Source organism: Gossypium hirsutum, chromosome D12, assembly GCF_007990345.1.
Source record: "Gossypium hirsutum isolate 1008001.06 chromosome D12, Gossypium_hirsutum_v2.1, whole genome shotgun sequence".
Lineage (NCBI taxonomy): Eukaryota > Viridiplantae > Streptophyta > Magnoliopsida > Malvales > Malvaceae > Gossypium > Gossypium hirsutum.
Window position 1 is genome coordinate 49302170 of NC_053448.1, and position 15583 is coordinate 49317752.

Genomic DNA, 15583 nt, shown 5'->3' on the forward strand with positions numbered 1-15583 from the left:
ACTTGTTGTTCGTATTATTTTTATTCTTAATATCATTTTATTACTATTATTTATTTATTTATCCATTTATTTATTATTTGCTTTTTTTATATTTAAATAAGATTGTTATATTTTTCTATTTGTACATTTTTACTCATTTAGTATTATTATTGTTATTATATTATGTTTTATCTTATTTTAATACATTTTTATTTCTTTTATTTTTATTACCTTATTTATTTTATTACTAATGCCATCAATTAATATTCTTATTATTGTTATAATTATATTGATTTTATTATAGCATTCCTTTATTTATTATTTCTCATTCTAGTGTTCTACCCATGTAGTTTTACTTTATTATCATTATATCATATGCTATATTTAAACATATTTTTCTGTTTTCATACTATGCTCGAATAAATTAAATATATATCATCTTATGTATTACATTCGTTTTTTCGCGCGATGCATAAAAAAAGAAATTTTTTAAACCGAAGCAAATGATCATTATTTTGGAATTAGAAAAGTCGTGTTCCTAACTTACAGAATATGACCTCCTTCTAAAACCTAGATAGTCGAATATTTACTTTTTTTTAAAAAAAGAGAGATTTAAGTAATGATCAATCAGCGTATATTCTCGTTTTCGAGGATTTAAGACATTGTGTCCTAACTTACGGGACATGATCCTTCCTTCTCGATTAACTTGAAATAAGCCCTTTTCATGAAAATTAATTTAGTAATGCCTTAATACAAAAAGGGATCATATTTTAAATTCTTTTCAAATTTTTAATTCTCGACAGTAAGACATCAAGTAATCAACTAGGTACCAATTTTGGGCATCACGAGGGTGCTAATCCTTCCTCGTGCGTAACCGACTCCCGGACTCATTTTCTGGATTTTTGTAGACTGAAAATCGTTTTTAATAAATCAAACCTTTTATTAAAACGACCAAATTACGAGGTGATCCGATCACACCTCCTAAAAGTGATTGGTGGCGACTCCCATTTTCACCAAAAGTCGATTTGAAAAAAAAAGATTCGACACATATATTATAGCATAGAAGCATATAAATTACTTTGTTAACCAAATACGTGAAAATTATAATTCTTTATAATTACAAGAAAGTGTAATTACTATACTAATAACCCTTAATCTTAATTTTAATTTTAACCTCAACGTAAACAACGGTGTAATACTAATATATGAGTGAGAAAGAATACAAAATTATAATAGTTTTCATATTTACCAAACATTTTCTACTATTTATATAAAGTAAAAAATGCTAAATAATTATAAATTAAAAATTTTAAAAATATTGTCAATTAATAGAAAATGATAAATATGGAATCATTTTATTTATCCATTTTATGAATTTATTGAAATTAATACAAAATAGATGAGATTATTAATAAGAGCAAATCTTTTCACAATCAGCCTGTACATTAAAACATCTGAAATCAAGTTTTGCAATACAACAATAATAATTATGTAACCCATTGCAAAGCAATCTCCGGCATGGTGACAATGTTATCGCATCGCTCTGAATTTTCTTCCCATTTTCTTCAAACCAATCCATATCATTTTCGGTACCTGCAAGTTTTCTTGTTTTACCTACAAAATTAAACATCCAATATATAATTATTTTTCTAATGAAATAATATATATATGATACGAATATATATATTTTTATTTTTATTGAGGAGTGAGAAATGTGATTTTTCTATTAATTTGAACCTGAAACCTCATATAAATTATGCCAAGCATGTTATATACTTACATTCGTAAAGATTCAAGTTTTCAGCAAAGATAATATATAAGAGAGTTAGACAAATAGAAAAGAACTTGAAATTTGCCATTATATCAATAGACAAAACGATGGTATGATTCAAATTGAGAATTTGGGTTTTCATATATATATATATAGATACATCTTAAGCTTATTATTTTTGCAATGACCTGATAGTTACGGGAATCAAAAAGTATATTTTTGGGTCTCCGTTTTCGTAAAATGGATTCGTAAATATTTATTAAAAATATTTATGAAGCTAGTTGTGTAGTTAATTAGGTTTTGGTTAGGTGAATTTGTATGAATTAAGGGTAATTAGGTATAAGGATTAAATTGCATAAAGAGTGAAACTTGAATTATAGATTAAAGAAAAGTAAAAGTACTAAAGAAGCAATTAATTCTTATTTCAACAAGTGTATGGCAAAAGTATTACATGTGTAAAAATAATATACATATGTATATATTAATAAAATATGTATTACTTAATATTTAAGTATATATATAATATAATAATAAAGTAAATATAATCAAATAAATAAGTAAATGAAATAAAGAAAGAAAGAAAGAAAAAAAGAATTGAAAGAACAAAGCAAAAACGAAACAGAGAAGGAAAGAAAGAAAAAGGAAAGAAAAGGAGAAAGAAGGAGAATTAGGATTTCAAGGGTTCAAAACTCAATTGCTAACGTTGTACCGGAAATATCGACTAAGAAGGGAAAAGATAAAGTCAACGAGAAGTAGCTCGGAAATTCTGGTTTGTATTTCTATAATCCAAATTTAATTATTAATTGTTGTATTTTGATTTAATGTTTATGGTAAGTGATTGAGGTGAGTAATTAGCATTTTGATATTGAATTGAATTTATATGAATTTGTGATTAATGTGAAATTTGAATATTGGATATTTGTTGCATTTGAAAAGTAAATTGAAACCCTATTAATTGTATCGGGTTGAGTTGGATATAGATGGCATGCCATAGGATTGGAAGAGTTCAGAGATTACTTCGACTTCAAGTCGATGAGACACATGGTGTCAATTTATTACTTCGGATTAATTCGATGAGGCACTAGGTGCCAATTTACTTCGGTTTAGCCGATGAGACATTGGGTTTCAAATTATTATTTCAAATTATCCGATGAGGTACTGGGTACCAAACTAGTGTGTTTTGGTTGGATCCGTGTATCCGTTCGAGTCTGAGTCGTGTTAATAGGGGTAATTAAATGAAATGGTACTATGATTGGTATTGGAAAACATTGAATGTGAAATGAAAATGAGACACATGGATTGTGTATCATATTGTGAAAAGCTATTTGAGATAGCAAATGATGAGAATTGAATATGTTATGAATGATTTGTTATGAACTGATTAATTGAATAGCTATTGTTATTGTATGATTAAATTTGCATGTTATATTAATTTTACTTTTAAATATTCGGATTATAGAAATACCACTGAGTTTATACTCAGCGTATGGTTTTGTTTTCCGTGCGCAGGTTAGGAACTTGATTTTGATTGCTGATTCAGCATCCATCAACGATCCCGATCTCAAACGCGATGATCTATATTTCTTTTGTGTCAGCATGTACCTAGGGTGTCTAAATGTTAATTATTTTGTGGTTTAGTTGTAAATAAGATTATAATTTTAATGTTGGTTGATATATATATATATAAGCATATGTTTGTGTTTGAAGCTTTAATATGGTATGTCAAATTGATGTTTAAGTGTTCATGATGTAGGTAAAATTTGATTGAAATTGGCATGATTATAAATTTGATTTGAATGATGTTTAAATTATTATGTTTTGATAATATAAATGTGGAATCTATGAGGGAATTTTGGTTAGGCATTTAAGTTGATTGTTTTGATATGTTTCTAAGGTAATGCTCAGGTAATTTCACACGGGCAGAGACACGGTGTGTGTCTCAGTCGTGTGTAACACACGGCCTAGCACACGGGCGTGCGACTTGGCCGTGTGAGCCCTACACCTTAATATAGCAAGTCAGTATGCTTACACGGCCTAGCACACAGGCGTGTGACTTGGCCGTGTGACCCAAGTCAGTATGCACCTAAGTTTGAACACGAGCTGGGACGCGGCCGTGTGCCCCTATTTCGAATGCCCACATGGTCTGGCCACACGGGCGTGTGTCCCCTATTTCTTTGAAATTTTTTTGATGTTTTCGAAAAATTCTCTAAGTACCCGGTTTAGTCCCGGTTTATTTCTAAAACATATTTTAGGCCTCGAGGGCTCATATAAGGGACCATATGATTTGTTTACAATATATTTGTTAAACGATACGTAATGTTCGTATTTGATCTGAAATGTCCGGTAATACTTCATAACCCTGTTTCGGCGACGGATAAAGGTTAGGGGTGTTACAATTTTTTATTCTAAAGCCGAAATTTTCATCAATATGGAAACAAATACTTTTAAGATTTCGTGTTTCCATTTGCATTAATTATTTCGAACTTGGACTTTTCATTCATATGGAAACATTAACTTATTCTTTCCTTTTTAAAAATCTTATAAAATCTTTTTGAGGATCTTTGTTCTAAATTTTTTCCTATAAAGTGAAGCTTGTAAATACATATAACTCTTTAGTTATTAGTTTAAATATGAAGGTTTGAACAATATTTGAAGGGTTTGAACAAAAATAAAGCTTAAAAATAATTTTAGATAATAATATTAAATCTATTTAAAATATGGGTTGAATTTTACTTCAATAATCAAGGCTCAATTTTTTCCATTTTCATTTTTTATAATATGTTGAAAAATTTATTGTTCTTTTTTCTCTATCGTCTTGCTATCCCAAGGAGTGCTGCTATCGTCGATTCTGTTGGCTTCTCTAATCATGGTGAGAGACGTTTAATTCCTTTCATCTCCTTTTCCCCACTGTACGGGTCACTGTTCTTTTTTTGTTCTTGTTTCCCATCTTTCGCCCAATTCAGTTTGTGGAATAGTTACTTTTTGTTAGGATATTATTTTGTGATATTAAATAATATTATCTCTTAGCAATTTGATTCCTAATGGGATATTATAAGATATTATTATGAGATATTATCTTTTAGCAATTTGATTCCTATGTAACTACTACTGTATAGATATATATATCCTTGAGATCTATCAATAAAAGTCAAGAGATGACCCTATTCTTGTCATGACATTTGACGAAGGTTTTTAACACAATTTTTTTTTCTCTTTCATCATTCTAAATGGCTGGTAGTGAGACTTCTCCTCCACCACCACCACCACCTAAAATTGAACATAAACTCTCCATTTTTCTTGGATCCTGAAGATTGACCGAATGACTTTATTACTATTATTCGATTAAAACTCGACAATTTTAATGATTGGGGTTATGCTATTCGTGTTGCTCTATCTTCTCGGCGCAAATTTGGATTTCTTGACAGTACCATTATAGATCTTGTTTCCTCTCACTCGAAGGATGATTGGGTTACCATCCATTGTATGCTTGTGTCTTGGATTCTCAATACTATTAATTCGAAGGTAAGATCAATGATTTCCAATTATGATAATGTGAAAATTTTGTGGGATGATTTACATGAATATTTTTCTGTTATCAATGGTTCACGTATTTAATAATTAAAAGAAGATATTAGTCATTGTGAGCAAACCAAGACTGTGAGAGTTTCAATTTATTTCAGTAAATTAAAGGTTTTGTGCGATGAATTAGATAATCATGAACCTTTGATTTGTTGCAAGTGTGGACAATGTTTATGTAACTTAGGGAAGGCGCATGGACAACGTCGTGAGCATGACCGACTTCATCAAATTTCTTCTTGGTCTCTATTCTGATTATTATGCCCAGAATAGGTCTACACTGCTTTCCCAATATCCTTTGCCTTCCTTGAATCGAACATTCCAACAAATTACTCAAGAGGAACACATACATAGCATTACATAGGTCAAGGAAGAGAAGCCCAAAATTCTGGGCTTTGCGGTGAACACAGAGGGTCGTAACAAAAGCCGGGCTGATCTTATTGATAAGTCGACCTTGTTGTGCACTCATTGCCATCGCAAGGGGCATGAGGTGGTTACCTGTTTTGACTTACATGGCCGCCCAATTTGGTGGCTCGAGAAGTATGGGAAGTCGGAGATGAAAAGTGATGGCCATAGTGGCAAGACAAGTGTCGCATCTTCCACGTAACGAGTTTCTTGTGGCAAAGGTAGTGTGTGAGCCAACGCTACTGCCGTTGATACCAACCATAGAGCAACACTAGCGCAGAACACAATAGGGGCGACACTTCCTAGTTTTACTGTTGAGCAATGGTAATCTCTTTTGGCGGTGTTCGGTAATAAACAATCAAACTCGGTTGAATGGTAAGTCCAAGAATAATTGGATTATTGATATTGAGTGTTCAAATCATGTTACGAGTGATCTTATGTGTTTGGCGAAATTCGAAAAACCATGATGAACACATAACCAAGATGAACAAAATGAACTAAATCAAGAAAACCAAGTGAGAGGTTGGGGCGTGACGTCTTAGCTAAACAAATAGTGACATCGGAGTGTTGGGGCATTGTTGCAATGCGCATCAAAGTGAAATTCATTTTTGTTGTATTTTTGTGATCAAAATAATCAAGTTGGTACACATGTTGATACTTTTATTCACCCTATTCATAAAACATTAGACTATCAACAGATCTATTATGAATTAGGTAAAGAATGGCTAAAAGAGTGGACTAACTCTTCAAAGGTGTTGACAGGTTTGTTTGGAAGCATAATTGTTCGAGATTAATTTTTTTTGTTAATAGTGCATATGAACATTTATGGCAAACATACTATGGTAATGACACGACTCAAGGTTTTGGATTTAATTAGACTAAATTATGGAGCATAAAGATCCCTTTTAGGGTATGCGTGTTTATTTTGAAGTGCTACAATAATTTCTTACCCTCGAGCATTAAATTGAGGAAACAATCTATTTAGGTAAATGAAAAATATACACATATTACAAAGTGAAGTTTGTGTACACGGCAGTCAGTCCAAAGACGTGCTGTAACATTAAATGGATTGAACGACAAAGTTAGCTGCTAACTAGAGAATCTACTCTACTCTAGCTGCTCATGATTAAAAATTATTTTGTTACCCAAAATTCCTCCAACCACCGAAAAAATAACCCCAATAGAACCGATAGTTTGTTAAAAGAAATTATGTGTAGAAGGTGATTTCTCCAAGGTTGTCACTTGCACCAATAGCACGTGAGATGTTGAAAAACTGAAAGGGATAAGATAACAGTTAGTCCTTAAATTTAGTATTTTTTTCAATTTGATCCCTAAATTTTTTATTGGTTCACATTAGTCCTTAAACTTGACATTTTCTCTAGTTTTGGTCCATGTGATGATGTGGTGCTCTAAGATTGTGCCACATCATCACATAAAAAAATATAATTTTTTTCTAAAATATTTAGGTGATAATGTGACATAATCTCAAAGTGTCACGACCAAAACTGAGAAAAGTTGTCAAGTTTAGAGTCTAATGTGTGTATCATATCATTTTTTGTTTATATACTGTATGCACGAATAATTATATTTATCTAATATAAAAATAAATTGATATATTTATTTATTCAAATGCGTGTGGTTGAATCAAAATTAAAGTTTAATATATATATTTGAACCACAATCAAAATTTTATATGTATAATTATATCAAAATAAATTATGTATCAAATTGCAAACCAGATTAAATTTTATGTCTAATTTTGAGATTTGTCCATAAAATGATGGAACACATTTCTGTAAACTTCGAATTTCCGGTAACAACCCACTTAGCTCCAATTTGGCCCAAAACAAATCATCCGAATCTAATTTTGAAATCTTGAGTATAAATTTTATATCAATTTTATTATAATTATTATTAGTTCTGGATTTCCCTCAGGTGCTTTTTGTGTAACGACTAACCATGGCGTTGAGATCGTCAGGTAGTCGAAAGCTCTCTTTCGAGATTTTAAGCAAGAATAAATATTTAGAAGGAGGAGGCCCATCTTTAATTTACCAATCGAGTTCAGATCCATTCCAATCCCAAAACGGCGGTAATCCCTCCCGCCATAATCGCAAGAAGAAGAAACATAAGAAGAGAAAGGATTCTACGACTGACCTCCCGATTATCGCGGAAGATCTGGTCGACAAACAGCGCGGGAGCAGTGGCGGCAGCGTCTTGGCTGAGTCGAAATCGGAGAACTATGGGAGCAGAGACAATGGAAACGTTAACAGGATCAGTTACGTTGGTGGCGGGAGCGTCGTGGTTCTGGAGGAGAGCGTGTGCCAGAATGTCTGTGGTTTTGGAGAATTGAGGCAGAGGAATGTAAATGGAGTGGTCGCTGGCGGAGGGGATGATATGGAGACCGTGGCAGCAAGGGCGGACGAGAGTGTTGTTGAGGTGAGTAGTTCGAAGGAGCCGTTTCCGCCAGTGGCGCCTCAGTCAATGGCCAATGGGAATGTGGTGAATAGGCTGAAAACATCTGAGTCGCTGGATTGGAAACGGGTCATGGCAGAGGATCCTAACTGTGAGTTTTTTTCGCAATTCCATTCTTTTATGAGTTCCTTTGGTTTCGAAATTGACGAGAATCTATTTTGGTGTATGGAACATAATAGAAACGTAACTAAGAAACAAGTATAAATAAACTGTTCAAAGAAGATTTTTTTTCCTGATAAGCTGCGCAAAGATGGTTTTAATCATTACTTCCTGCCCAATTCAATAAAACAGTTATTATAATTTTATAAATGATGGTGGGTGATGGTAGAGTGTCAATCATATATCAGCATTAGCAGTTATTAAAATGGTCTTGGTTGATGTTGTAGAGACTGAGAAAAGAGATTGCTATGGAGCACAAATTGTAATCTTTTGGAGAAACAAATGTAACTCATTAAAGCGGTTCAATGAGTTAAAGAGCTTTTTAGAGCTCCTGGTCTGATGTCCATCAAACCTCTTCACAAACCATAGTTGAGTCAAACGGAGGAAATCATGCAGCAGACCTGAAGTAGTTTCTGATTGAGGCTCACTTGTATTAATGTATGTTATCAAAATGGTCGCAATCATAATTCTGCAAAACATGAAAGAGAATGCTACTTATGCATGCATTATAGGTAGAGTTTGGCATGCTGTAAAAAAAAGCCTTTGCTTTTCTTTTGTTGTAAGTTGCAACCCCTGTTTTTTGTCTTTGTCTCTTTGATTCAAAGGGAGCCTAAAGGTGCTGGCAGAAGCATGTACCGGTTGTTGAATGGTTGACTATCATATTTTTATATCTCCTTATCTTTTGATTCTCTGAGCGATGCTCCTGATGTTGGATCCAGAAAGTTATGAATGCTGACATACAGTCTAAATTCTTTGTGGAACTTTCCTTAGAAAGATGTCCTCTTTTTTTATTAACTGAGGATTCTGACCTTGAGTTAGGTTTCTTGGGGAAAAATTAGGGAAACTGACAATTATATATTTCTATAAATACATTCTGTGGTTTCTTTCAGTTATATGTTGTGGAAATGTAAGTTTAAGATCTACTCTTGTTTTGGTCCTTGGCTTGTCAGATCTTTATACTGTGGATAAATCGCCATTAAAATATTTTTTGGACGAAATGCATTATGGAAATTCATTGCGGAACACTACAACACTTGGTAGTGAGAAAGAACGAGAAAGAGTATATGACACCATCTTCCGCTTGCCATGGAGATGTGAAGTGGTAATCTTAGCTCTCCTTTTTTGAATTTTAATAGAGATAAAAGAAAATGGAGAAAACAAATAGATGGGTTTTGTTGTTAATTTTCTACCTGTATCTTTATGGATAGTAAGTTTCCTTACACTTCTTATTCAGTCTTTCTTTGATTTAAATTTTACCCCATTTGATTACTTAAATAAGATTGAATTGCGTGAATTGAAAATAAATGTCTACTCTATTTTTTAGAACGCTGAAATAATGGTGTACTACTGGTCGATTGCTTAATCTTCAATTTATGTTCTGGTAGCTTTACTTTTTGAAACATTCTCAAGTGTAGTAACATTATTTCAGCTAATATCTGTTGGATTCTTCATCTGCTTCGATTCATTTCTGTCCTTGTTAACTATCATGCCAACAAGGGTTCTGATTACGTTTTGGAGGCTCCTGACTACAAGGTTAGCTATCATTTTAAGATGTATATGCACATACATACTTTTGCTACATATGATTTGTTGGAAATGCATGCATGGAAATGTACAACTGAAATATATGCAAATAGATGAGCATTATTGGGTTGGTTGATTAATCTTACTACACCTCGTTACTCATTTAAAATGATTTGGATTCCCCATTCCTGTACCAAAATTGTGTCATACAGTTCTGCATTTTCTCTTTTCTGCTCATGCTTGAAAGAGTATAACTATTCCCTTAAATTATGACTCATCCTTTAATTTGAAAGCTTCGCTTTTCTTAAAGACAGTCCTCATAATCATTCTTTTTTTTTTCTTAATTGGGTTATTAGAACTCTGATCCATGCATATATTTAATACTTCCTCTTACTTTTCCTGATTATTCTTTTTATTTTGTTGAGAAAACCACTTTATTCAAATAATAATTATGCTTCAGCAGATATCAGTGTAGATTCTGGCTTGTGATTTCTGGACATTGTGTAGCCCAAAGTGTAGTATTGTGATAGTAGGTGCTAAAATTGGAAACCTGAAAATTTTCAGGGTGTTTTTTTTAATGGTAGGCAGAAATAAATTTAAATGACCCCCGTCCCCCCCCCCCAAAAAAAAAGAAAAAAGAAAAAAGAGAAAGGTGGTGAAATTAGGGTGTTTAATTCTATTTTGGAACATAGCGCAGTTATTGTAACTTGTAATGATTGCAAAATAACCTAACCATGTTTGTGGCAGGCAGTTCAAATGGCCTTCTGCAGCAGAACTGTGTGATTTTGGCTGCTTTCTTGTTCTGGCCTGTGGAGTCATTGTCTTGGGTCGAACAGGTATATCTGCCCTATCACTGCTTGCATGTTTGTAATATAAAATCATTAACATATTGTGTTATTGCTGCTTCTTAAGACTTTGAGGCATAATTAGTGCTCTTCCACAAGTGGACCAAGAGTTGAACCAGTGGTACTGATTTATTAAGCGGTGTTCTTTTCTAATTTTTAGTTTTGGCTTCCCAGATATCAGCCTGATATATCACATGATTCGCGGTCAAGGAACAATCAAACTCTATGTGGTTTACAATGTGTGGGAGGTGAGAATGAACAGCCGAACCTGATTTTTACTTATTTTTAAATTACTTTGAGGGGTTTAGGATATGCATTTAAGGGCACAGACCAGAGGTTACAATAAACCAAGCAATGAACTGTCTGAGATTTCGGTACTTAATGGATTTAGGGGCTGACTTTGATGAATATGTTGGTTAGAAATTTTTTTTGGGGGGGGGGGAGTTCTTTTCTTCCACTTATAGGTTAAAATTTTGCATAAAAGCAGAGAGGGAAAAAAGTGGAAACATATGGGAAAAGCTTTTGGAATTTCTCTCCTAAGATTTTTAATTGAATTTCATCATCAACAGGGTGCAAAAGAACTTCTTCAAGCAGACTTTCTTTGTTAGTAATAGAATTTTCAGATCTCACAGTCTAGTAATGCTAGAATCAAACAAACTCAACAAGTGCTATTAGAGGTGTTTACACTATTGGACTGTGGTGGTGTTTATAATTGGAGTCCACTTTGGTTTTTCTAACTTCAGGAGACACTAACAAGTGCTACTTGTTGAGAATTAAATATTGCTTGTTTCATATATTGAAAAATGAGAAATTTTAGCTCCCAGCCTTTTAATCATTAAGCTCCATAATTGAAATTTGTCTGCACAATTGCTTATTTCTTATATTCTTCCATGCTGTTAATCAAACTATTTAAAGTTGGGAGTTGGAACATTTCTTTTCTGAGGGAGAAGTATAGAAGAATATCTCAAAGGAAAGAGATTAAGGTCATGGATTCAAAGTTTGCTTAGTATGCTGCTTAAATAAATTCTATGCTTTTGGAATTTGTTGTTTATTTTCATCACAGTAAAATAATTACTAGTATGTTATTTTCAAAGAGTCATATGAAGGTTTTCTAAAGTAAGATTAGAAAGTCTTTTAGAGTTTCTTTTTTCTTTTTATTTTCGTTTTTTTTTTGGGAGGGTGGGGGGATTTTTATGATTGTTAGGTGGTATCTAGGGTTTCATTCATTTTGTATTTTATAACTAGCACGTGTTCCTCTAGTATTCATTTTATTCTACCACCATTAGCTATATCTTTTCACAATATCTAGCTGAATTTTCTATACATTATTTCTTGTGTCCACATACAGATATTCGATAAATTATGCCAAAGATTCGGTGGAGATGTGTTAGAAACGCTATTTAATTCTGCAGAAGGACTAGCTAATTGCTCTCAGGAAAACATGGGATTCTGGATTCGCAGATTTGTTTCTGACCAAGCATTGACCATGGCTTTCTCAAATATCCTTATGCTCAAGCACTGTTCTCTATCTCACTTTCTCCCCTCTTCATAAATATTCTTGTTCTATTTGTTTCCTTGACTATTATTACTTCTTCATTCTTTTATTTTATTAGCTCAGGCAATTACTTTATCGACTTGCATCGTCGCTCATAATAATGCACTATTTGCTTTGTTGGTATCCAATAACTTTGCTGAGATAAAGAGCAATGTCTTCAAGCGCTTTAGCAGGGATAACATCCACAGTCTGGCATACTCAGGTGAGTTGCCCTTTGCACATTTCTTTTTATGGTAATTGTGTGTTGTTATTGATGATGTTTTGGATTCTTGTGGAATTTAAAGTATGAATGGAGCTAGTGTAATGTTTGTCAGATGATGATGTTTTTTTGATTCATGGGAAATGTTGTAGATGGTTTCCTATTAAAGTCATTTTGAAAGTTATGAAACCAGAATCCAAGTTATGGCCATGGTCTTTAATGTTCCATATACCTGATAATATCTCATATCTATCATGGTTGTCATATTTGGCTTGCTTTGCTTTAGGCTGTATCTTTTTTTATATTTATTTTTCTATAAAGTACATGTATTCTTTTTTGGCAGCTTAGTTGAAATTTACCGCTTTACACTCTCTTCTTTCCCTTTTTCAATACCTTTCATTCTCTTTCCATCCTTTCCATCCAATTTTATTGTTGACTTCTCTTCCTTTTTTGGTATATTTTTTTTGACTCCTTGTGTTCTACCTTGTTTGTTGCTGCAAACTGCCTTATTCCCTTCCTGTGAGAGATAGTGTTTTTAGAAGGTATTTATGAATACTTCAGGGGAAGGCGATGGACTCCTCACCGATTTTAATCTTTATTCTTGAAACCTATCTTACATGATGGTTAGGATTTTTCTTACTGGCCATTGTGATTGAGTATGCTTGAAAATGCACATATCTTTTGAAAATATTGAGCTGCCAAGCTGATTGAAATATCAGTTAGAAAGCACAAGAAGTAACTGCAGAATGCACACGTCGTATACCTGTATCAGTTAGTATGTAACAACAAACTTGAACTATTAAAATACATGTGCGTGCGCACACACACACACACACACATATATCATTTCGTTTCCATGTTTCCTTTTTGTTGATACCAAAATAACAATGTTTCCTTTTTGTGGTATGGCTAATTGCTGTGGTTTTATCTTTTTTTTCAAATATAAACTATTGAATTATTTTACCTCTCAGACTCGGTAGAGAGATTCCACATTTCAGCATGTCTCTTATTCGTTTTAGCTCAAAATATTTTGGAAGCAGAAGGTCCTTGGTTTGAAAGTTTTCTATTTGTAAGTCACTGTATAAAATCATGGTACTTTATGTTTTAAGATATTTTCTTATCAGAATACTTTAGAGAATTTTCTATAGTTTGCTCATATGTCATGTATGAACTGAATTCTGCAGAACGCGTTTGTGGTTTTTGTTTGTGAAATGTTAATTGATATCATAAAGCATTCATTCCTAGCCAAATTCAATGATATAAAACCCATTGCATACTCCGAGTTTCTCGAAGATTTATGCAAGCAGGTACGCGCTTCTGTAGCTAATGTCTGCTGATCATTTCCCCTGAAACTGTCATTTTGGCAACTAAAACTGCCCTCGTATATAATTTCGTCTGTCATACTTGTCTTCTTCCATTTTTCTTTCTGTAGATTAGCTTCTTTATTTATAAAAGAAGGAAAAAAGTAAAAGAAAAAGATCATTCTTTAGTTGCTTTAACAATCTTGTATTAATAAAATTTTAAAGTTAATCAATGTCAACATTTTCAGACCTTGAATATACAAACTGAAGATTGCAAGAAAAATCTCACTTTTGTACCTCTTGCACCAGCTTGCGTGGTAAGTGCCTGTTATGTTTTGTTCAGTTGTTTATCTTTACATTGTTTTCTCGTATGGCTTTTCTTTTGCAGTTCTTTTTTCTTCTCGTTTTAATGTTAAATGAAAAGGTTTCTCCATGATTACATATTCTTCCCTAAACACACTCTGATGGCATAATAACGTTTGAAAGTAGAGCCCAATTTTTCAAATATTAAGGGAAAACCTGACAGATATTCACCAGCTAACCATATTACGAATTACTTATTGTTTTGTGTTTTTTTGGTGTTTTTAAGGTAATTCGAGTGTTGACTCCGGTGTATGCAGCTCACCTTCCCTGCAGTCCTCTGGCATGGAGATTCTTTCGGATCCTTGTATTGATTTCCATGACCTATATCATGCTCACAAGCTTAAAAGTGATGATCGGTATGGGACTACAAAAACATGCAACCTGGTATGTCAGTAGGTGTCGTAAAAGGAAACATCATCTCGATTGATTTGATTCAAAAATGGTGGCCCGTTACCTGTTGCATGCATATGGTTGTTTTGGGTTCAGCACTTATCAATCAATCATATAATAAATGCAACAAGAAGATGGAGGTTTCAGAATGAGAGTGGTAGCAGGACATAGCATATGATATCGCGATCTGACTACCGACGAGTATACTGATTCTTTTGTAGAGAAGATGTTCAGTTGCTGGGTTCAGGGAGTTAGTCTTTTGATATGATTGAAGGTTTAAGTATTCCAACTCCTCTTTAATCTTATGCTGCTGCTGCATTTCTTGCATTTACATTGCTTCTTCTTCTTCTTCTTTTTTTTTTTTTTGTGTGTAGTGAGGAAGGGGATGGTGAAAATAGAAATAAAAATTATTTGTATAGTTTTAACTAATTTTTGGCTCCTAATGCCTTGTTGGCCCTAATCTTCTAACTAGTGCCACGTTTCCACTTTGTAGTTGACTGTTTAAAGTCCAGTTAATAAAATAAAATTTTAAGTTGAATTATATATGAACTTACAAAAGTTTAAATATTGAAAAAAAGAACTAAATTAAAAATATCTAAACTTGAAAAGTATGTTAAAATGATGATTTAGTTCGCAAAATCTAAAACTAATCTAATTAACTCCAACACTCAAATCGAAAGAAAACATAAATTCTGAAAAAAAAATGTAAGATGAAAATGATACTTAAAAATAGAAATAACCAAACCTAAAACTGCCTAACGTCCCCATTTGCCTCGGACTAAGATTCGAGCCGTCAATTTAGATAAAGGGAATTTTTATAAGTTTTGATTTTAGATATCGAAAATATAAAAAAAAAAAATTGCATTTTGGTTACCAATGATCTATCCAATTTTAGTAGGCTTTTATTTTTATCACTTGTTTTATCTTTTTAACTTTTTATGTTTTCTAGAATTAGTTTTAATTATTCTCAACAAAGGAGAACACCTGGAATTTTACAAAAGATTACCTAAGTTTTTATAGAAGATTTTTAGTTTTTTATACGAA

At 32.8% G+C, this 15583-nt stretch overlaps 1 protein-coding gene across 1 annotated transcript; it reads left to right on the plus strand.

The window, feature by feature from the left end:
* The first annotated feature begins 7633 nt into the window (after positions 1–7633).
* LOC107946314 (protein POLLEN DEFECTIVE IN GUIDANCE 1) lies at positions 7634–15077 on the plus strand. The gene is made up of 11 exons (XM_016880579.2): positions 7634–8294; positions 9313–9464; positions 9792–9895; positions 10634–10722; positions 10906–10979; positions 12080–12230; positions 12321–12488; positions 13457–13554; positions 13670–13792; positions 14035–14103; positions 14376–15077. The coding sequence occupies exons 1-11, from the start codon at positions 7691–7693 to the stop codon at positions 14574–14576; spliced, it is 1833 nt and encodes a 610-aa protein (XP_016736068.2). The 5' UTR covers positions 7634–7690; the 3' UTR covers positions 14577–15077.
* Positions 15078–15583: the final 506 nt, after the last annotated feature.